This window comes from Podarcis bocagei (genome assembly GCF_964188305.1).
Source record: "Podarcis bocagei genome assembly, chromosome: Z".
NCBI classification, from domain to species: domain Eukaryota; kingdom Metazoa; phylum Chordata; class Lepidosauria; order Squamata; family Lacertidae; genus Podarcis; species Podarcis bocagei.
In genome coordinates this window covers 23,787,371-23,809,969 of record NC_138140.1, presented here as the reverse complement: position 1 = coordinate 23,809,969, position 22,599 = coordinate 23,787,371, and the positions used below count along the sequence as shown (strand labels likewise).

The window sequence follows — 22,599 nt, the reverse complement described above, 5'->3', positions numbered from 1 at the left end:
TTACCCGCAAACGCCTGATGACTGCTCCCAGTGGCTTCATGTAGATACAGTGGTGCCTCGCAAGACAAAATTAATTCGTTCCGCGAGTTTTTTCGTCTTGCGGGTTTTTTTTGTCTTGCGAAGCACGGTTTCGGAAAAGTTTTGGAAAAGCTTCAAAAATCACCAAAGTCTTCAAAAACCTCAAAAAGGCTACCACACCGCGTGCTATGAGTTGCTCCTCGAAGTCAAGTTGCAACTGTATTAACGGTTTTAAGAAAAAGGAAACAAGCTTGCAAGACGTTTCCGTCTTGCGAAGCAAGCCCATAGGGAAAATCGTCTTGCAAAGCAACTCAAAAAACCAAAAACCCTTTCGTTTTGCGAGTTTTCCGTCTTGCGAGGCATTCGTCTTGCGAGGTACCACTGTATTAAATGACACTGGGGACGAAATAGTGTCAGGAAGCCAAATAGTACTCTACCAGTCCTTCTCTCTGGACTCCATCCTATAGGTAGGACTGGAGCCACTGTAATACTTGCAGTTCCCATTCCACTGAGTTGATCCAGGAGGATACTATGGTTAATGGTATCAGAAAGCTCAGAGCGATCAAGAAGCAGGAGCAAGGCCACACTCCCCATAAAGCTCCCCAAAAAGCTCATCCATCAGGCAGACCAAGGCAGACTCAGTCCTGTGGCCAGGTCTGCCCCCAGATTGGAATGGATGTAAATATACTCATGTCTCCCAAGAATCCTTGCAGCTGCCCCGCCACAACTCTTTCCACCATCTTCCCCAAGAGGCAGGTATTTGTGACTGGTCAATAGTTGTTCCAATAGGTGTTCCATTTAGGAGTGGTGATGCCACCTCCTCCTTCAAGGCAGCCTGGACCAGACCCTCATGCTGTGAAGCATTAACCATGCTCTGAACCCAACCAGTCAACCTCTTCTGCTAGATTGAATATGCCAGGAGGGCACATCGGCTGACTGCATAAGCTGAGACTGATCCTACAACACACCGCCAATTCTGGCATTGTAATAATAAGCTTGTAATGCAGCTAAGGATGTTTACCAAGAAGAAGCAGTGTGGTGTAATGGAGTCAGCGCTAGGGAGATCTGTGTTCAAATCCCATATCAGTTGTGAAGGTCGTTGGGATCCTTGGATTAGTTACTATCTCCAATCCTCTTTTAATAAATAATACCTTGTGTTGAAATCAACTGGAGGTGTTGTTAGATAAATATTCCAAGAAATTTCACCATCTCTCTATCACTGCATGGGCTCAGATGGTTCTGAAAGTCTGTCATTTGTTTATTTTGAAAAGTTACAGACAGTTTTCCCTTGAACAAGAGGGGCTTGTTAATTAACACTTCAGAACCCTATCTTTTTAAGTTTGAAAGAAAAGACTGAAAAACCTGGTTTGACCACTGATGGGTAAGTGTGAGGCTGCAAAGTGCCAGTCCAGAGCCACCTTTTAGAGGCCCGTTTTGGACTAGGTTCAGACCATCACACCAGCTGTTGGTGCCAGTCTGCTCCATGTTGAACTCCTACTTCAGTAGTGAACCCCTCTGTTAAGGTCCTAGGATCAGAGAGCAGAAACCTTGAACTTTAGTGAATGGTAACTGTTGACTGTACCCATGTCCAAGAGACCCACGTCCAGCTCAGCAAAGTTTGTACAGTGATAGCCAGTTAATCATATCCTAAAGACAAGGAAGTCCATTCAGATCACTGCTTTTTCAAGTCTAGAACTTGGAAGAAGCTGGAGTCCTCAGAGCATTTTGCTGACTCAAGCTGTTTTGCAATAGCAGGGCAATCTGTAAAGTTAATTATTAGGTGCCCATTTGACTTGGAGCCCTGTCCAATTTTGGCAAGGACTGCTGTTCTAAGAAGAGTATGTGCTGTTGATCCAGCTTGATGGACCTTGAATGTAGAAATATTCTTTTAAAGACATTAAGTTATCAACTGTGTGATGGGCACGAACAGATCTGCCTATGTTTCTGCTCTGTTATCAGTTTTGCAGGCATTAATTTATAACCTCGTTCTGTCTTTTTCCCATATTAATCAGGGGATGGGGATTTATTCAGCTGAAATTTGTATTTAAATACATATTTTATCACAAAATATGTGTTTTATCTCAAGGTATGCATCTCTAGATGGATTTTATACTGAAATACACATTTTAAAACATATTGTGGTTTTTATTTTGAGCAAAGAATTGTATCACAACACCCAGAGGTGTGAAACCCAGAGGATAATTATGTTCCAAACCACACCTTAGTTCAGGAGGTGAGTTTGCATAGGAATTCACAGAAATTGAGTTCCTCAAACATCCTTACATCTGTCAAATTTTTCCTTAAAGAATTAATTTCATTGATTTAACAGGACTGGTCTCATTGGTGGCTCAGGAGGCAGGGGTTTAGCACATGAGGGGCACCATTTCAGGAAGAAGTGTTATCTTTCTCATATGCATATGCACACTTATGTAGCATTGTATGAACCACACATAGAACATGTCAAACCATCACATGATTATTTTCCAATTGGTTTCTGCTGATTCTAGGATATATTCAGCTGAGGTATATTTGGTGTTAATTTATTATCCCCTTCTATTTGTTGTATTTATTATTGCATTTCTATCCCACCTTTCCGCCAAGGACCTTTCAGTGACATCATGGTTCTCCCCCTTGGCATTTTATCTTCTCATTCACCTTGTGGTGTAGATTAGGTTGAGAGACCGTGGCTGTCCCAAGGTCATCTACCCAGTGAGTTTCATGGCTAAGTGGGAGGATTTTATCTCTGATCTTCCGAGCCCTAATCTGGCACTCTAAGCACTACACAACACTGGCTTGTTTAATGATACATCATTTTATGGATTTGTAGTGATTATTAACTGAACTGTCAGTTAATATTTCATGTTGTTGCTGTTGTTTTTGATTTTGGATGGTGCGGGCTCTTTTGCACTTCCTTTCGGAGGGAAAAGTGGGATAGAAATAAAATGAATGGATGATCCTTGAGGAGCACATATAGTTCTGTCCAGGTCACTTGTTCTCAGGTTCCTGTTGCAAACAATCAAATAGACCTATATATTAGAGGTACGCGGGTGGCGCTGTGGTCTAAACCACTGAGCCTCTTGGACTTGCTGATCGGAAGGTTGGTGGTTCGAATTTGCATGATGGTGGTGAACTCCCATTGCTCTGTCCCAACTCCTGCCAACCTAGCAATTCGAAAGCACACCAGTGCAAGTAGATAAATAGGTACCGCTGCAGCAGGAAGGTAACAGCATTTTCAGGTGCTCTAGCTTCTGTCACGGTTTTCCATTGCGCCAGAAGCAGTTTAGTCATGCTGGCCACATGACCTGGAAAGCTGTCTGTGGGAAAACAACGGCTCCCTCAGCCTGAAGTGAGATGAGTGCCACAACCCCATAGTCGCCTTTGATTGGATTTAACCATCCAGTGGTCCTTTACCTTTACCTTTACTTTATGCGATAGGTGTAAATAAGAACATAAGAAGTGCCTCTTGGATGAAGCCCATCTGGTTCAGCATCCTGTTCTGACAATGGCCAGTCAGATGCCTGTGGGAAACCTGCAAACCGAACTCAGGCATAACAGCCCTCTCCTCTCCTGTGGTTACTTCACTACCAATCACACGTGTTTTGTTCTGCTACATTGGGGGAGGGAGCAAATTCCATAGTCCTGGGGTCAGCAAACTTTTTCAGCAGGAGGCCGGTCCACTGTCCCTCACACCTTGTGGGAGACCAGACTATATTGGGGGGGGGGGAGAAAGAAAAAAGAATGAATTCCTATGCACCACAGATGCATTTTAAAATGCAGTGATGCATTTTAAATAAAAGGACACATTCTACTCTGTAAAAACATGCTGATTCCCGAACCATCTTCAGGCCGGATTTAGAAGGCGATTGAGCCGGATCTGGCCCCTGGGCCTTAGTTTGCTTACCCATGCCATAGTCTAACCACATCTTCTGTGAAATACATACTTTCTTTTCTCTGTCCTGAATCTTCAAGATGGTGTGAACATTCCCCCCCCCCCCCAGCTTCAGGGAAGCGCTGATGCCTTTGTGGCATCAGCCAAGTTTACTTTACTCAACTAACTTTTTATCATTGGCTGGATCTGTTTGAAGCCATTAAGCAAACTCATCTAACAGAATTTCTAACATGCTGTTCAAAGCTTGTTGCTAATACGGTCTTCCTGTTACTTCCTTGTCCTGGGAGATGTTGGAATCATCCCTTAAGATCTTGCCAAAGAACCAAAACAACTACGTAGTCCTCCCAGTTTCCTACCATGTAGTATTTCATTCATTTCCCTCTCTTTTGGTATTTTCTAAAAGAGTTACAGAGCAATTAGAATCAACAGGCAGCAAGATAATTACCGTAAATGCAGGATTTGATTATTTAGTGGGGTGTGTACATAATTAGTAAAGCGAGACCACTCTGGAAATTCACTTGCCCCAGGTTGTGCAGATGTACCATGTTCTTCCCTGGATTGAACTCAGGGGCCACCAGTTCTGTGCTGGGCAAAGCACTGGTTGGCTGGAACTCAGCGATGTCAAAACTCCCCCTCCCACATAACTGTTGGGGATAGGGGCAAGACAGAGTAATCAGTCAGTCTCAGTGGGCCCAGTGGTTCAGTGGGTAGGGGTTCTTTCCTATTAACACCAAGGCTGTGGCTTCAGTGCCCATGGGAGTACCTTCCTTAAGGATGGCCCATTGGCCAAAAGCAAAGTGCAAGTCATCTGAAATTAAAAATCCAGTTAATTTCAATGGTTTCAAATCCATTGGAATTCAAGTGGGCCATGCCCTAGGCTTCAAACAATCCATAGACCAGTGTTCCCCAACCTAATGCCCTCCAAGTATTTTTGACTACAGCTCCTATCAACTGTGTCCCAAAACTTCTCAAGGGACCAGACTGGGGAAGGCTGCCATAGACTGTACCTACCCCATGTTCAAAAGCAAAGTTCTGTTCCTCAGATGAGTTATGGCCATGGGAATGGTGAGTTAGCCAACTAATAATTGGATATCCATGGAAGGAACATAGCAATCTTTCCTCAATTAAAGGAAGGGTGTTGCAGTTCTGTGCTAGGTAGAACCAACCACCAGCAAAGTGTTTGAAAATTTCTTTCCCCTTTTTTTAAGAGCAGGGATGGGAGATGATCCATTGAAATCTTACTTACGCAACTGCTGAGTCTCCAGGGATATTGGCAGAGACATCTGTCAGGAAAACATAGTTCAAAGGGATGAGCATAGAACAGGCAGCTCTTTCTATATACATAGTAGGAACAAAGGCTACCTAGGTGTGCAAAGCAAAATATTTGATCAACTGAAGGTCTGACTACAAGGGAGATGCAAAACTGATATCCAGAAGGACAGTTGCATTAGTCCACTGCAGCAAAAGTCAACATAGAGTCTTACAACACCTCAAAGACTAACAAAATTATTACATCATAAGCTTTTTGTGGAGTGGGATCCTCTTCATCAGATGCTGGGTTCTAATTCATTAAAGTTTGGAAAGTTTGTGCCACAATAAATGTAGTAGGCTGCAATCTGGACCATGTTGACTCAGGAGTAAGTCCTACTGAAAGCACTGGTTTTATTCCCAGGTAAATGGAATTGGATTACAGCCTTAGAATATATATTTGATTTGAATTAATTTTATAATGAAATGATTTTAGAATGTTGTATTATTTTATTGTTGTTAGCTGCCCTGAGCCTGGCTTCGGCTGGGGAGGGCAGGATATAAATAAAATTTATTATTATTATTAATTTATTATAGTTTATAAAGTGCAACTGAACTCCTCGGTTGTTGCTTTTTTGCTGCATTTAAATACAAAAAACCTCTGAAAAACAAAGTCTGAGAAATGCAACTGTATTGTTCACCCTAAGCTATTGTAGCCAGGTGATGTTGTTCCATACACAATAATCTGCATTGACATATTCCCTGTGCTGAGAATGAAAGTCATGTTAGCCAAACCCTCGATATGTGTGGCAGCTTTGATCTGTCGCTCTGCAATTCCAGTGGCTCAAAAGCTCGTACCCTGTGTGGGCCTGCCATGTCTCTCCAAGCCTCAAACTTATCTCCACAACGACCAGATTTTAACTTGGTCAGCCAGCAGTTTTTACCAGAAACCATAATTCAGGTCAGCTTCATACCTAATTTGAGCTCTCTTAGGAAAACATGGTTTCAGACAGATTTGTCTCTTGGGATGGTGGAAATGAAATTCAAGGATTGTTGACCTCACACATTTGCAACTTGCCAGAAAACTCTCGCCAAGAAAACTGCCTGACTTGGCAGGCTGCAGTGAGGGAGGAAAGGGCAATTCTTTCTTCCAGAAGCAACCTATCAAAATGCTTGGCATTTGCAGGAGCAACCCCTGGGGCATAGGAAAAGGTGCTTTTTGCACACCCCTGGTGACGGGATGTTGAATTTATGTGTGGCCGACTGAACTGAGCGTCCTCAAGATATGCTTTGGAAATGTGAATTCCCAATGTACCAAGGGACATAGCCACAGGATGCAGGACAGCTTGGAGTCCACCATCACTAAGGCTAAAGAGCCCGAGTGATGCGGTGCTTAGTTCTAGAATGGTGGATGTTGTCTTCCATGGAGGGCCATAGCTTCCCTACACCTGGATTACTAGTGTTGAACTAGGACCTAGGAGACCTTGAGGAGGGACTTTCTGCATGCAAAGCATCTGATCTGCCATGGATCTGCTGTGGCCTTTCCCTATTCAAAGGAAGCAGCCTTATACTAAATCAGGCCACTGGTCCATCTAGCTCAGTATTTACACTGATGGGCAGTGGCTCTCCAGGGTCCTAGGCAGAGGAGTGCCCAAGCCCTATCTGGAGACCCCAGTAACTGAGCCTGGGACCCTCTGCATTCAAAGCATATGTTCAATCAATGAGCTCTGGACTTCCCCTGGATCCCTATGGTATAGGGCCAGTCCTCCCTGACCACACGCATCACCCTTGCCAGTCTAGTCTGACAACCTTCAAACCACAGTGCCTTACCCAACACAGTGCAGCCCTTATATAGGCACAGTGCTTATATAGGCACACACAACAGTGCAGTGAAAACCTTAGTTTATGCCTGCCAATCTCTGCAGCTGGAAGTAGCATCTCTGTGCTCCTGTTGCTCGCACATAGGGCAAAAAAGGTGGGCGCAATATTTTAAAGCAGCAGTGCCAGTTTGGGCGAACTCACAATTTTGGGTGCAAGCACACAATCCTCCTTTACATGGAGAATAGGGCTACCAATGGCCACTAGCCAGGATGGCTATGCTCTGCCTCCACAGTTGGGCACAGTCATGCTTCTGAGTACTAGTTGCTGGAAACCACAGGAGGGGAGGATGCTCTTGTACCTGAGTCCTGCTTGCAGGTTTCTCACATGCATCTGGTTGGTCACTGTGAAAACAGGATGCTGGACTAGATGGACCACTGGCCTGATGTAGCTGGGCTTTTCTTAAGTTAGCCTTTTCTCAGGGCAAGCTCTCAAACACAGTTCCACAAGTTTGCAGTGTGGTTCAGCTCAAATTGTGGGGCAACTTTCTTTGGGGCAAAGCCACTTGGCTAGGTCCTGTGCTGTCTCTCCCCCCCCCCCCCCATTCCCTGGAGTAGCATTGTGACTATTTTTTTAAAAATATGTTTTCAGCCTTTTTAAAAATAAAACTGAGTGTATAGGCAGACATGTGCCCCAAGTCAGACTTGCACCACAGGTGAAGAATCTGCTGAACTTCCAGAAAACATCCAGTCACTGTTCTCTAAGCTGATCCCTGCCTAGATAAGATAAGATGACTGGGATGAAAGCTTAGCATAAGGTTATTTTGCCTGGCAAATCCCCAAGTGAGAGATAGAAAAGGGGGGGGGGTGTTGCATCCTCTGAGGATCAAAATTCAGCACATCATGTTTCCCTCTCTTTGCATTTGAAGTCCATGGGCCAGAGAGGCAGTCAGGATGCTTGATAAGCAAAAGTGCTGTTGAGATGCTGTGAAATAGTTTGGTTATTCTTGGTTCCTGCCCCCTCCCAGTGGACAGCTTGATGATGGTAATAAAAGTCTTAAGTGAATAACAACAACCCTCTTTTATTGGTCTTTACATTCCTTCTTAATCTGCTGTAATACGCCTAAGAATGGAACATTGAGTGTGGTTTGCTAGACCTGCTTGGACTCTGGTTGGCTTGTGACAGGGGTGCCCCCTCCCTCCCTTCTACAAAGTTCTATATGAAAATTGAAATCAAAAGCCCAGTGAATGCTCTGTAGCCAACCTGTTTTCTAAACAAATTAGAATTAGTTTCTAGAAACCAGTAATTCCCCCTACAGAATGTGGGACCCACAACAAAACAATGGCTGTGTCCTCGCCTTCCTAAGATGAGTGTTTCTGTTCAGAGCTGTATGTATACAGTACAGGGTTTTATGGGGTGTTAGGAGAGGATTAATACCTCTGTCAGAGGACACATCATGTTCCTTCAGGGGTAGTTTGTCCACCTTGGGTCCCCACCCTGCACTCAGCTCTCACCTGTGGCTGCTAGAAGCTGTCAGCAGGCGACAGCGGCCACACCCAGAAACAGCTTCAACTGGCCAGCTAAACCAGGTGAGGGTAGCCAATGGATCTCAAACCCTCAGTGATTTAGGGACTTCCCCTGCATGTGAAGACAGGTTCCTGCAGATTGAGCAGACAAGACCAATAGTGGGTCCACTGTTGAAGAAGTTGGTTTCTGCACATACTGTAGAGGGAAGTGATGGGCAAATGAAACTCATAAACCTGGGGAGGTAGCTCATCTAGGAAAAGGGAAACTGGTCCTAAACCTCTTCTGCCTTGCAGGATATTTTTGGGATAAGAAGAGGCTAAGGAGTAAACCCTACACAAATCCAGAGTGGAGGCCTTGTACGCCTCCTTGTGGCAACTCCTGCAGGCACATTGGTGCCTAACGTATTGCTCTGCTTTTCTTTGGACCACATCAGTGAGGCCAAGAGGGGGTTCTTGTTGCCTTGGCAGCCCAGGACCTCCACACACTGCCCAGGCTTGTGCCCCAGGGAGGTCACTGGTGCTGCTAATGCAGTGGTTTGACTTCACTCCCAGAGGTGCACTCTGATGTCTCTCAAGATAGGTGGATGCAAAGACATGTTCAGGATTCCAGCTAGCTAGTTCCCCCTGCTCAGGGCATTCCATCTCCAGTCTCCCAATTTTCTTTCCCAGACAAACACAAAACATTCCACGGCTCTGGGAAAAGCTGTTTTCACTGGGCTACTCCTGAAACATCTGGAGAACACCATATTGGCTACCCTGTCTCACTCAAAGCCTTACTTGGTAATGCTGATGATTGAACACATGTGCAAAGCATGTGCTCTACTCATCTTCTCAAATTACTTGCAAAATTACACATACTCAGAGGAGGCTTCCCCTTGCAACCCTGCTTGAATCACTGTTCTGGTTTTGTCTCCTTCTAATCAGGAGACATCCTTAGAACAGTTACATGGGTCCTGAAATGTAAGAAGGAAGTAAGGTTTTCAGTGTAAACCTTTCGCAGGTGTTAAAGAGAAGGCTGCCTCTGGTTCAGAAGAAAAGCATTCCAGAAGCTTGGTGATGGCACAGAGGAACTGTTCTAGTCAGTGGTTCCCAAACTTTCTTGGGAATGTTTTCCCCCTTAGTTCCATAAACTCATCCCCAGTGGCCCCTACCTTGTATTATTCAGAACAGTGATTTGCTTGACCCCCTAAAGAAGATAATAGCCCAATGAAATTCAAAACAGTAACAATTAATTGCACATTTATTTAAAATCTCATTAAAACTATTTAGTTTAATTAATTTATCCACCTCTCCCTTGCCTCTTAGTGCCCCTCTAGGTAATCCTGCTGAAGGTGGAACCTCTCCCATTGGGAACCACTTTTCTAGTTCTTCCCCCCTGACATCAGTTGTAATACCCTAAGCAGCTCACAGTTGTTTCATCCTATTTCTGCATCCATCTGATGGAATTGCAAGATGGGAAGTGGTTGGGGAAATTCGTACAATGGATGAGGCCTGCGACAGGATGTCGTGCACTTGCCTGCTGATCCTCCAGTGAGCATGCTCCCTTCCCTGTCCTTAGGGGGAAACCACTAATCCAAGAAACAGATGCCTTCCCACTATTTCTCTAGAGGTCAATTTATGATGAATGAAAAGACTTGTTGCAATAAACACAGAGGGCAATTTTTAATGGTGGTGTTTTTGTAGCAGTGTTGAGCAAAAATGCCCAAGGAGATTTGAGGTTTTGCCTTAAAACAATTCCTTCCTTTTCCTTTTTTGTTTCTGTTCCTGGAAAAACAAGTCAGTAAAAAATTAATTATCCATTGTATAGATGTCTCACTTAAGAGGGCTGCATTTGCAAATATCCAGCCTTAATATCTATAGCTGCTGGATACAGTTATCTCAGCAAGCAACTAGACTGGCTTGTGCCTTCATCTAGGGCAGCAGGTTTGGGGAAACATTGGGCCCTTGCATGCTGCTGAATGATATTTCCCATCTTCCTTGGCCATTGACCTTGTTTGGTGGGGTTGATGGGAATTGTAGTTTCGTGACCTCTGGACAGTCAAAGGTTCCCCCCACCTTATCCAGGGGCATGGTCTGAAGACATCTGCTGCAGGAATCTTGCAGAATATAAGGAGGTTTGGGTCTGGTCAGTGCCCAGATAAAAGACCTCCTAGCAACTGTGCATACCACCTTGAATACTTTTCTGAAAGAAAAGTATGATGATGCTACTACTAATGATAATCAATTAACAATGATATATATAATTATGAAAGAGTGGGAATAATTTGTTAATGAAAAGGTAGATGTTTCATGTATAAACATGAGATGGTGAAATTCTATAGGTAAGGACTTCAACTCAGTAGTAAAGGACTTAAGAGGAGCCTCCTGGATCAGGCCATTGGCCCATCCATCTAGTCCAGCATCCTGTTCTCACAGTGACCAACCAGATGCCCGTGAGAAGCCTGCAAACTGGACCCAGGCACAAGAGCCCTCTCCCCTCCCATGGTTTCCAGCAACTAGTATTCAGAAGCATTTCTGCCTCCAAACTGAGGCATCCCCTTCACACCAAGGAAGAAGGGGTGAGGGAAGATCTACTGCAGGAACAAGGAGGGAAGAAAGATTGACGGGAACTGCTGCCCATGTGGACGCTGCTGCCTGAGGTGGTTGCCTCACCTTGCTTTGTGGATGGGCCGGCTAGCCCTGGCAAGTAGCCATCAATAGCTCTCTCCTCCATGAATGCACCCATTCCTCTTTTAAAGGTTGGTGGCCATCATTGCCTCCTGTCGGAGCGAGTTCTGTAGTTTAGCTATGCACTGCCTGAAGGAGGACTTTCTTTTATGTATCCTGGATCTTCCAACATTCAGCTTCATTGACTGTCCATGAGCTCTAGCATTATGAGAGAGAGAAACTGTTCTATATCTGCTCACTCCATGCCATGCATAATTTTATAATCTTCCATCATGCCTCCTCTGACTCGTCTTTTCCCTAAATTAGAAAGTACCTCATTCTTCAGCCAAAAAGTCTCTCAAAGTGACATATGTGCAATCAAGTAAAACAAGACAGTTCTGCCTGCAGGCTTATAGTCTAAAAGCATGACATGCAAGGGGGAAGGGGCAGAGAGGGAAGGGAAGGGAAAGCAAATTCAGGTACCAGTTCTTAGATAGTATTATTATACTGACCAGCTGGCACAGAAGCTCACCAAATGCCAACTGTGCCATGTTAAAAGGACCACTTAATCTTGTCATGCTTTGTTCAAAGCATCACAGTTTGCATAGCAACAAATGACTTCTTCTGTGATGGCTGATCATATGGAAAAACTTCAGTCCCTGTGTGACACGGACTTAACATGGTTATCAGTAAGCATCATTTCTTCTCTGCATTATTCTGAGTATTCTGAGTATGCAAAGTACACATTCCTCACTGAACAACAAATCTGGGCAGAAGACACGACCTGGTAAATACTGCTATCAGTATTGTAAAGTTGAATGGAGTTTTCCTCCCAATTTTCATCAGTTTCAGCCAGCAAATACAACTTCTACAAATTGGAGGCCATAGACCAGTGGTCTTCAGCAGGTGGGTTGGTACCCATTACCCAGTCACAGACTGATTTTAACAGCAACGCTACCACCATACAAATACACAGTAAAAAATTAAGCAATAGGTTCTGGAATGCTTGTTTGGGTTAAAAGTTAAAGGTCCGAAGAAGCTGAGACTACTGTTCCAGAACAGCCACCCCAATCTAGTGCCCTACAGTTGTTTTATACTATAACTTCCATCAGCCCCAGCCTGAAACATCTGGAGATCACCAAATTAGGAACAGCTCTTCTACAGCCTTTTTCCCCCTTTAAGGGAAGGGGGAGAAAGCAAAACTTTCTGAACTCCAGGTCAATGGGTTTTGTGTGCATGTTTTTTTGGATCTTCTCCCATGTGACCAAATTTCAGTCCAACTCTTCATGTGTAAATCCTTCTTAATTGCATTCTGAATCTGGTCCATTAAACTTAATATCTCAAGAAGCTTTTGTGTCAGTGTTTCTTGGACTAAATTCCCCCTTAACAACCACATCACAGGATGAATTTCAAACCATACACAGACCATATAACATTTTACTGCTGCAGTTTCAATAGGCAGGAACATTTTTTGGAAGTATCCAATTTAATAAGTCGGCTCCAGCTTGCTTTTTCCAGCCTCACCCCCACCTACCCCACAACTGCACCTTTTCATATATATCTATTATTTGCAGTATTTTGGAAGTGAGCCACGTAATCCTATTAGAAGTACTTGATTACACTGTGTGCCCTGTTTGTATCCAAAAGAGCCACTTGCAGTAAAGGTTTGCCTCCCGTCTGCCCTTTCTCCGGTTGTATTTTACCCTGCCCAAACAGGAGCCCAGTTGGAGTGAAGTCGATCCCAGGGACCCCCTGCTGTGTCTCAATTATTGTCCTTTTTTAAAGCTTTCAATTTATTACAGGAAAGCCTTTGGCTAAATTGGTTTGGGGAGGGAAAATATAATTAATTTGAAAGATAATCTGCTCTCACAATGGAAGGTTTCTTTGTGCTGAGTGTCTGGGAAAAGGCTGGGTTGAAGAAAGCACTCTGGACATCTTAGCTTCCTTCTTAATTGGGCACTTGCTGTTCTCTGAATATCTTGAGGTGTGATGAGGACTGGCTGTACTGGGAGACCAAGTCATTTGCTGAATTCATGCAGTACAAACGGAAGCTCATAACTACAGAACAACAAGACCATCCAGAGGCTACATGGACAGACCTCCTTTTCAATTGATTTAATAGTACTTTTTTGTTTCAGATGTTAGGTGTGTTGATCTAGTTCAGCCTCTGCCAACCTGTGACCTTCCAGATGTTTTTGGATTCCGCCTCCTGTTAGTCCCAGCCCCAGCCTGGGAGTTGTAGTGCAGCAGCACCTAGAGGGCACCATGATGGGGAGGCTGAGCTACTAGGCAAGGCAGCATATCCAAAGGTAGCACCCCATCAGCCAAGTGATGAAAGTAGAAACCTGTTTCTTTGGACACCTGGAGAAAATATCTCACACAGGAGGCATAATATAGGTTTTAAGGGGAACAAGAAATGCAACATGCAGGCTTTAAAACTGAATTTTACAGGTAGTTCTGGTAGAAAGAAACAGCAACAAAGAGGTGGAGAAGGGAAATTTCATAGAATCATAGAATAGATTGGAAGGAGATCCTGAGGGTCATCTGTTGGCATTGTGTAGCAGCTATTGCATGAGCAGCTAAAAGAGATCAGAGCTGAGATGGATAAGATAGTGAATGAAAATAGACCAGAGAAAGATGAGATGGAAAATGAGGTTAAAGAAAACATAGAACTTTTGGAGAATATTATTGATAAAGGACTGCCAGAACAGGGAGAGCAAAATGTTAAAGTTGGTGGCAATTGATGATAAAATTGTGAGGATCTTCACACAGGTGCTCTTGTGTGAATAAAGATGAAGGGTTTATTGTTTCTCAACATGGAGGAATGGTTGTTGAAGTTACTGGAGGTAAAGGTCTTGTGCTGGACTGGAGGGTGATTCTTGTTGACGTAAATTGATAATAACAATTGAGGAACCCATATTTTGTGTGGAAAGGAAAATGAATGGACTTGAGATGTTTGGGTCTGAAGGTTGGGGAAATATCACCTAACAGGTGGAGGAACAGCTGGATGTCATCCTGGAGTGAATAATTGGAATACTTTGAATAATCTTTTTATATGTATCTGGCAAACAGAGAATCAGAAGCCCTTTTTCTTTCGCTTTTTGTTTTTTTCTATTTTAATTCTTTTATTACTTTTATCTTTTTTCTCTCTTTCTTTTGTTCCCCTTGCTGTGTGTGTGTGTCCTCTACTCTGGGTCATTGAAAGGATTGTATGCACATGAAGGTGATGGTTGGTTGATGAAGGACCCTGTGCGAGAGGCAGGGAAGGGAACTTCTCCCAGAGTGGGAGACTGGGAGAAGAAAGGGAAGCTCCCAGGTGAGAGCTAGGAGGGTCATAGGATTATAGAATCATAGAATTGTAGAGCTGGAAGGGACCCTGAGGATCATCGGGTCCAACCCTCTGCAAGGCAGGAATATATAACTGTCCCATACGGGGATCGAACCTGCAACCTTGGCGTTATGACCATCACACTCTAACCAGTTGGGTCCACCCTCTTCTGTGTGAGACAAGGATTAAGATCTACCTTTCAGAGAGGGCTTTGAATTTTCTTCACTCTTATTCTTCTTTTTTAAGATTAATATTTTTTTATTGCATTGTATGATAGAAAAGTTTCCCCCAAAAATTATTTGGAAAAAAAGAATTTTGTTTCATGTCATTTGAATCTATTGGCCTTTGGAACTCTCCTGACATCACACCTGTCACTGGTCCTTCTTCACACCTTGATTGTTTTTGCATGGCTGAAATGTGTTCCGGAACTCTGTTAATATTGATTTATTTCATAAAATTTATTTGCAGCTTGATTGTAAAAAAAATAAACAGCTCAAAAAACTCAAAGCGATTTATGAAAAGAACAGAACAATATTTTTTCCCATAAAAGCAGTCAAAAACAGCTATTTAAGACAATAATTAAAATCAATGATAAGCTAAAACATGAGTGCTGCCACATTAAAATATTGAGTTCTTATAAATACTGAATGGTTAATATGTGGCACTTGGACCAGGGCCAGTTTTATGGGTCAAAGTGGTCAACTGGGCATATATGGGATAAGGCATCTCAGGGAAGCTGGTCCCAAGTTGTGAAGGGCTTTGTATACTATTAGTTAACGTTTTGAACTTGGCCAGGCAGAAAATTGGCAACCAGCACAAGTCTCTGAGCACAGGTGTTATATGCTGGCAAGGTCTCACCCCTGTCAGCAATCGTGCTGCAGCATTCCACACTATCCGCAGCTTCTAGGTCCAAGAGCAAGGGAAGCCCCATGAGAAGCGCATTGCAATAATCCAGTCTTGAAGTCCTCAGAGCATGAACTACTGCCTGATACTAATGCCTCTTGCTTGTCTGGATAAAGGATAGAGAGGAGTTTGTGTGTAGAAAGCCTCTGCAGACAGGTAGCATTTACTGCTTTTCCTGCAAGTTGCTTCACCCATTTTTGTGCCTGGCCCCTCCCACTTCTGGGAAGGCTGCCCAAAAGGGAAAGTGACCCTTGGGAGGAAAAAAATGTTACCTCTCACTGGTCTGGAGTCTAAAAGGACTTAACTGCACCTTGGCTTCTTTACTGCCATTGATGCCCAGCTGGACCTTGCTTTTAATAGGTGCCGTTCTCACCTTCCTCTCCTCCCATCTCTCTTTTCCCATCTGCAGCCTGGGTTGGATCCTTGGGCATGGGGATGATATTCTTCTGCTCTCCTATCGTGAGCATCTTCACCGACCGGATCGGCTGCAGGACGACGGCTGCCTCGGGAGCAGCCATTGCCTTCATAGGGCTCTTCTCCAGTTCCTTCACCAAGTAAGTCTTCAGAACTTTGATCCTGCATCACTGTCCAGCATTAATGTCTGGTGTGAATTGTGCTTTAGGGCTCTTCTTATACTCTGTTACCAAACCAAGGCAATTGGTGTTTTAGCGAAGAAGAAGAAGAAGAAGAAGAAGAAGAAGAAGAAGAAGAAGAAGAAGAAGAACCACCCAGATCCTGCACTGTGTTTTTCTCTTCCTGATTGTCACTTCAGATCAACTGCAGAGGTCCACTTTCATGGAGAATAATGGCAACTAGCCATGAGGGCTATAATAATAAGAATTTATTATTTCTACCCCACCCATCTGGCTCGGTTTCCCCAGCCACTCTGGATTGCTTTCAACAGAACATTAAAAACAGAATAAAACTTCAAATATTAAAAACTTCCCCAAAGAGGGCTATGCTCTGCCTTCCATGGTTGGAGGCAGTATCCTTCTGAATACCGGTTTCTGGAAACCACAGGACAGGAAACTGCCCTTGTGCTTGGGTCCTGCTTGCGGGTTTCCCACAAGAATCTGGTTAGCCACTGTGAGTACAGAGTTGGGGCTAGATGAGCCATTGGCCCAATCCAGCAGCTGTTTCTTATCGGATAATGCTAGAAAAAGCCAGTTTGTGGCATGCATCTTAGGTGGTCCACCCCATGCATGCAAGGAACCATCTGAAGTGCCTGATTCTGTTGACACCTTTAGAGGGGCATGCATTTGCAGAATGTTGCACATTCAGGAAACTCATCCTAAGAAGGGGTGCAAGTTGAGGGGCCAGGAGAAAATATTGTCCTGTGTACCTGGCTCTAGCCAGCCTGAAACATGGAGCCTTCTTTTTATTTTAGAGACTTGCAAAGGGCACCTTTCTCCTCCACCTCATCCAACCTCCTCCTGCACCCCACCCACCCTTGGTGCTGTGCGGTATAGTGCAAAATGGCTCAGGATCCAAGCTGTCTGCCTGATATTTGGGTTTATTGTTGCTACTAAGATGCAAGAGGAAAGGATATATTTCAACCTCATCACGTACACATTCCCTTCACAACCCTACTGCTCAACCCCAGGGTATTATTAGGCTCAGCCAGCCTAGTTCTCTCTTCCCCTTCTCCTCATTTACCCGACCCCAGCTGACTCTCAGTGTCCTTCAGCCATAAACGTGACTCTTAGGCTTGCACAGCCCGCCTAACTGTAAACCCTTTGGTTGTTTCGATGAAGTCCTATTCAGAGCAAACCCACTGAAATGGGTCATGTCAGTCATGTCCGTTAACTTCTTTAATTTTATTGGTTTTTCACATAATGCAATAGAAGATTCAAAATGTAGAACAAAGAGAGAGGAAAAAAAATTAATAAATCATATTTATGTATTTATTATTCCATGGAATTTATACTTGATTGTAAAAAAAAGTCCCTCAAATCAGTTTACAAAAAGATAAAACAATAAAATTATCACTAAGAGGGGGAAATAACAATTTAAGACTTTTAAAGGTTAAAATAACAATAGACTAAACACAGATTAAGGAACGTGGGTGGCGCTGTGGTCTAAACCACAGAGCCTAGGGCTTGCTGATCAGAAGGTCGGTGGTTTGAATCCCCACGGCGGGGTGAGCTCCCGTTGTTCAGTCCCAGCTCCTGCCAACCTAGCAGTTCGAAAGCACGTCAAAATGCAAGTAGATAAATAGGTACCACTCCGGCGGGAAGGTAAATGGCATTTCCATGTGCTGCTCTGGTTTGCCAGAAGTGGCTTAGTCATGCTGGCCACATGACCCAGAAGCTGTACGCCAGCTCCCTCGGCCAATAAAGCGAGATGAGCGCCGCAACCCCAGAGTCAGTCACGACTGGACCTAATGGTCAGGTTTACCTTTAAACACAGATTAAAACTCGCACCGGCTTTCTAAACATCTGGGTAGGCTTGTCTAAACAAAAATGTTTTTAGCACGCGCCGAAAATAGTACAGTGCCTGCCTGGTATCAATAGGCAGGGAGTTCCAAAGTGTAGGTGCTGCCACACTAAACAATGGAGTTCATACAAATGTGGGTTTGTATTGGGCACCTGAAATAGTGCAATACCACATATGGGAGTGGTTGGGTGGGCGTTCATGGGGTAAGGTGATCTCACAGATAAACTGGCCTCAAGTTGATAGGGGCTTTATATGCTGATAGTAACATCTTGAACTTGGCCTGGTAACAGATTGGCAGCCAGTGCAGATCTCTGAGCACAGGTGCTGTATACTGACAAGGCCTCAATTCCTGTCAGCAGTTGTGCTGCAGCATTCTGCACTAACTGCAGCTTCTAGATCAAGCACAAGGGAAGCCCCACTTAAAACACCTTGCAGTAATCTTGTCTCCAAATAATATTCTCTTGCTATATAAAATTAAATCTGCATGCTTAGGGAGTCCTCTGAGTATGCAGAAACTTTCAGTCAGCCTTGTTTTGCTTTGAAATTAACAAGCATTCAGCCACCTATGTTCAAATGTTTAGTGACATAAAACTTTTCCCATGCCTTTTAGAGCATGTCAACCACTGTGGTGCTGCTCTTTAAGATGTCGTGGCCTATAACTCTCATTGTCCTTGGCCATTGACCATGCTGGTTGAAGATGATGACTGTGGTAGTCCAAAACATTTAGAGAGGACCATCACGGTGGTTACCCCGGTTTAAGCTTTTAGTGCCGGTTGAATGCTAGAGGGACTTGGGCCCAACATCAAGTTCGGCTGAAGCAGGATCAGCATCTTCTGAAAGCCTCTTGGGTCCTTTCAGGGATTGTCCACACTTGACTTATCCTCTGCCCAGAAAGCAGGGGTCCAAGTGGTTTCCTCCTTCCCCGCTCCTTTCCCAGGGAAAACCTGCTCTTCAGTGCTCAATCAGAGCAAATGTCAATCTGGAGAAAACCTGAATTGCCAATAATAGCCATCTGCCTACTTGGAAATAGACCATCTTCTCTGAACTATAGCCCAGATGGCCACATCCTTAAGCTTTCAAAAGAAGATTTTTTTTCTGCCACACTAAAGTCATTAATAACTGCTAAACGCAACATTAACATTAAAAAACAGAGGAGGTTCATGTTTTTATGTAAGCCAGAACACAATGACAAATGGCCCTTGCAAGCTTTGCTTGGCTATGCGTACTAAAAGGAAACATCAGGATATTAAATGGGTTTTTAGCGAAGAATGCATTCTTGCCATAAAATACTTATTTTCCCCTCAGCAATGTGCTGTTCCGACCAAAACACAGAGTTCTTTTTCTGTTTATTTTTAGGGTTTCAAAATGTCTGAGGCTTTCATGCTTGCTGCAAGTTGCAGGTTAGATTTTCAACAGATTTACAGGCCAGCACAATTGAAACCATTCAGTCTTCCTCTATCTTTGAAGCATCATTGGGCTGCCAAGAATTCCATTCCATTTGTCCTTTATAACCTTTAACTCCTCCAGCCAAGCTTCAAATTATAGGCCATGACCAGAATCCTCAAGTTTAAAAAACACAACGCCATAAACTGCTGGAAAATAATGGAAATAAATCATGTTGTTATGACTTGAGGTTGGGGGTGGGAATACCACTTTTATGTAACATTGTAAAGTATCTTAAAATCTCTGGATACAATCCAGCCATAATTAGGCACTGTTAAGAGATTATGTAAATGTTGACTTCATTGTATTGGCTTGTATTAAATTCAGATTTCATTTTCAGCTCCACTTAGCAAGAGAGCTAAGCACTTATTGTAAACAAGTGGTATTTTTTTAAAAAAAGAATAAAAAAATAAAGACATGTTTAAAGTGTCCCACTGAAATCATTAAGATTAACATGCCACAGCTTTGGCTGGATCCCACCCACTATTCAGCTCCAGAAGAGAAACCAGGCAAGATATTGCCCAACTAAAGCCTTAAAAGTACAGTCGTACCTTGGTTTTCGAACAGCTTAGTTCTCAAACGTTTTGGCTCCCGAACGATTCAAACCCAGAAGTGACTGTTCTGGTTTTCAAGCGTTCTTTCAGAAGCCAAACATCCGATGGGACTTCCACAGCTTCCGATTGACTGCAGGAGCTTCCTGCAGCCAATCAGAAGCCATGCTTTGGAAGTCGAATGGACTTACGGATCAGATTCCATTCGACTTCCAAGGTACGGCTGTATAGTGACATTGGAGAGATAATCGAAACATGAGGGCAAGGCAGAGGACTCCTCCACACTGCTGTCGTTACTGCAGCTGCCTTCCGCAACATGTTCTTGACACAATAGTGCATTAATGGTGGATTTGTTCTGCTTTATTACTTGATCTGCAATGCTTCCCCAATGCTACTGCATTTTTACTATCAAGAGGGACCGGACCGCAGCATGACAAAAGTGGGCCAAAAAAAAACCCCTCAGAATTTTTTACAGTGGTGCCTCGCAAGACGAACGCCTCGCAAAACGAAAAACTCGCAAGACGAAAGAGTTTTCCGTTTTTGAGTCGTTCCGCAAGACGAATTTCCATATGGACTTGCTTCGCAAGAAGAAAGCCCATAGGGAAATCTCCGGGGACCTCTTTTAAAATGCTGGCGGTCGGGAGCAAAGACTTTCGCCCACCGCCGGCCTTCAGAAGAGGTCCTGGACCTCTTCTGAAGGCCGGCGGGGGGCAAAAGTCTTTGCTCCCCCCCCGCCTGCCTTCCCGGGACAGCGGAGACTTCTCCGCTGCCCCGGGGGCTTTTAAAATGCTGGCGGGTGGCAGCGAAGCCTTCACTGCCGCCCGCCAGCATTTTAAAATCGCCCCGGGACAGCGGAGGCTTCGCTGCCGCCTGCCAGCATTTTAAAATCGCCCCGGGACAGCGGGGGCTTTTAAAATGCTGGCGGTCGGCAGCAAAGCGCTCCTGTCCCCGGAGCTTGCAGGGCGGGAGGTGAGGAGAAGGGCTTTTCTTCCCACCGCCAGCCTTCAGAACAGCCTTCTGAAGGCTGGCGGTGGGAAGAAAAGCCCTTGCCCCCCCCCAGCCTTCAGAAGAGGTCGGGGGACAGACTGTCCCCGGACCTGGTCTGAAGGCGGTTTCCATAGGAACGCATTGATTGATTTTCAATGCATTCCTATGGGAAACCGTGCTTTGCAAGACGAAAAACTCGCAAGAAGAAAAAACTTGCGGAACGAATTAATTTCGTCTTGCGAGGCACCACTGTATTTATTTATTGGGAAGTTTTAGAATGTGTACTGTTTGGCTACGAGGCAGTATGACTCGCCCAAAACATTTGCAGGCCAAACATCCTTGAAAGTCGGGGTTAATTTTTAACACAGAAAGTTGCCTTATACCATTTCAGTTCATCTAGTCAAGTATTGTCTGGTCCTGATGGACAGCAGTTCTCCAGTGCCTCTAGAAGGGTCTGTTTCAGCCCTGTCACATGAGTGGTGGTCTTTTTGTAACTAAAGGTGCTAAGAATTGGACCTATTATTTATGTGTGTTGCAACTCAGCTATAATACCTGTTACTTGATACTCTTTGAGATGGCATGGAGTTATAAATGGATAACATGGAGTAAGATGACACCTCAGCGTGCAGTACCACTTTCTGTACAATACTCTCCCAATTCTTGGTAGTTCCTCCACCCTCAGAAGCTTGAATGTGTTTGCATACCCTCCAACATTTCTCCAATGAAAATAGGGACGTGTTGTTGTTGTTGTTACTATTATTATACCCCACCCATCTGACTGGGTTGCCCCAGCCACTCTGGGAGACTTCCAACATATATAAAAACATGATAAAAAATTAAACATAAACAAACTGCCCTATGCGGAGTCGCCTTCAGGTATCTTCTAAAGGTTGTATAAGTTACTTATTTCCTTGGATCAGGGGTTGCATATCTCCAAACCCTCTAACATTTTCCCAGTGAAAATAGGGACATCCTAAGGGAAAGCGGGACATTCCGGGATCAAACCAGAAGCGGAGCATCTTCTGTAAAATTGGGACTGTCTCTGGAAAATAGGGACACTTGGAGGCTCTGTGTTTTGTGACACAGGAGAGTGCATTTTCCATAGCAGCTCCTCAACTGTGGAACTCCTTTCTCATGAAGGTGCATCTGGCCCCCTCATTATGCAGCTTCCGGACGATGCTGAAGACACATCTCTTTACTCAGACTTTTGACACTTGAGATACATCTTTTTAGAGACCAACTTATTTATGTAATTTTAAGTTGTTTTAAACTGTTTTTAATAATACATAATTTTGTTTTTTAATAGTAGTATTGTACCTTAATTACTGCCACTCAGCCTGGGAAGGGCAGGTAATAAGAAAAAGAAAAAGAATACACATACCCCATGGTCAACAGACTTGTGCTGCTTTGTCAGAGGTTTCAGGTCATGTTCTGAGATGGCAAATTAGGCTTAGCTACCATGGGCTGTGGCTTTGACATCTCAAGAAAACTAAGCAAAATCATTTACTTGAAGACTCCAAAAGGGCCAATAGATCATGGACTGCACAGAATTTTGTCGAGGGTTGCACAGAATATTTGAGAATCCGCCAAGCACCTGCACCCCAGCAGGAGGTCTGCTAAGAACCTGCTGCAATGAAGAGGTAGACTCACTGAAGGAGGAGAGGCATGGAGGGCGTCTTTCCCAAGGAGCCTAAAATCTGTGCTTTGCTTGATTCTGATGTGGGGCGTTGACTTCATTTCAGCTAGCCTTGAAAACTTTCAATTTTGAAAGCTGAGCTGTGAGGGAAGAAGTGAGTGGAGATCTTA

The 22,599-nt window shown here is 44.1% G+C and overlaps 1 protein-coding gene across 1 annotated transcript in view; it reads left to right on the top strand.

Moving 5' to 3' along the window:
* Window positions 1–22,599, top strand: part of SLC16A2 (solute carrier family 16 member 2) — a 92,440-nt gene that overhangs the window by 62,031 nt on the left and 7,810 nt on the right. The window contains exon 2 of the mRNA XM_081178794.1: window positions 15,786–15,930. Coding sequence (XP_081034920.1) covers window positions 15,786–15,930 — 145 coding nt within the window. The remainder of the gene's footprint in view (window positions 1–15,785; window positions 15,931–22,599) is intronic.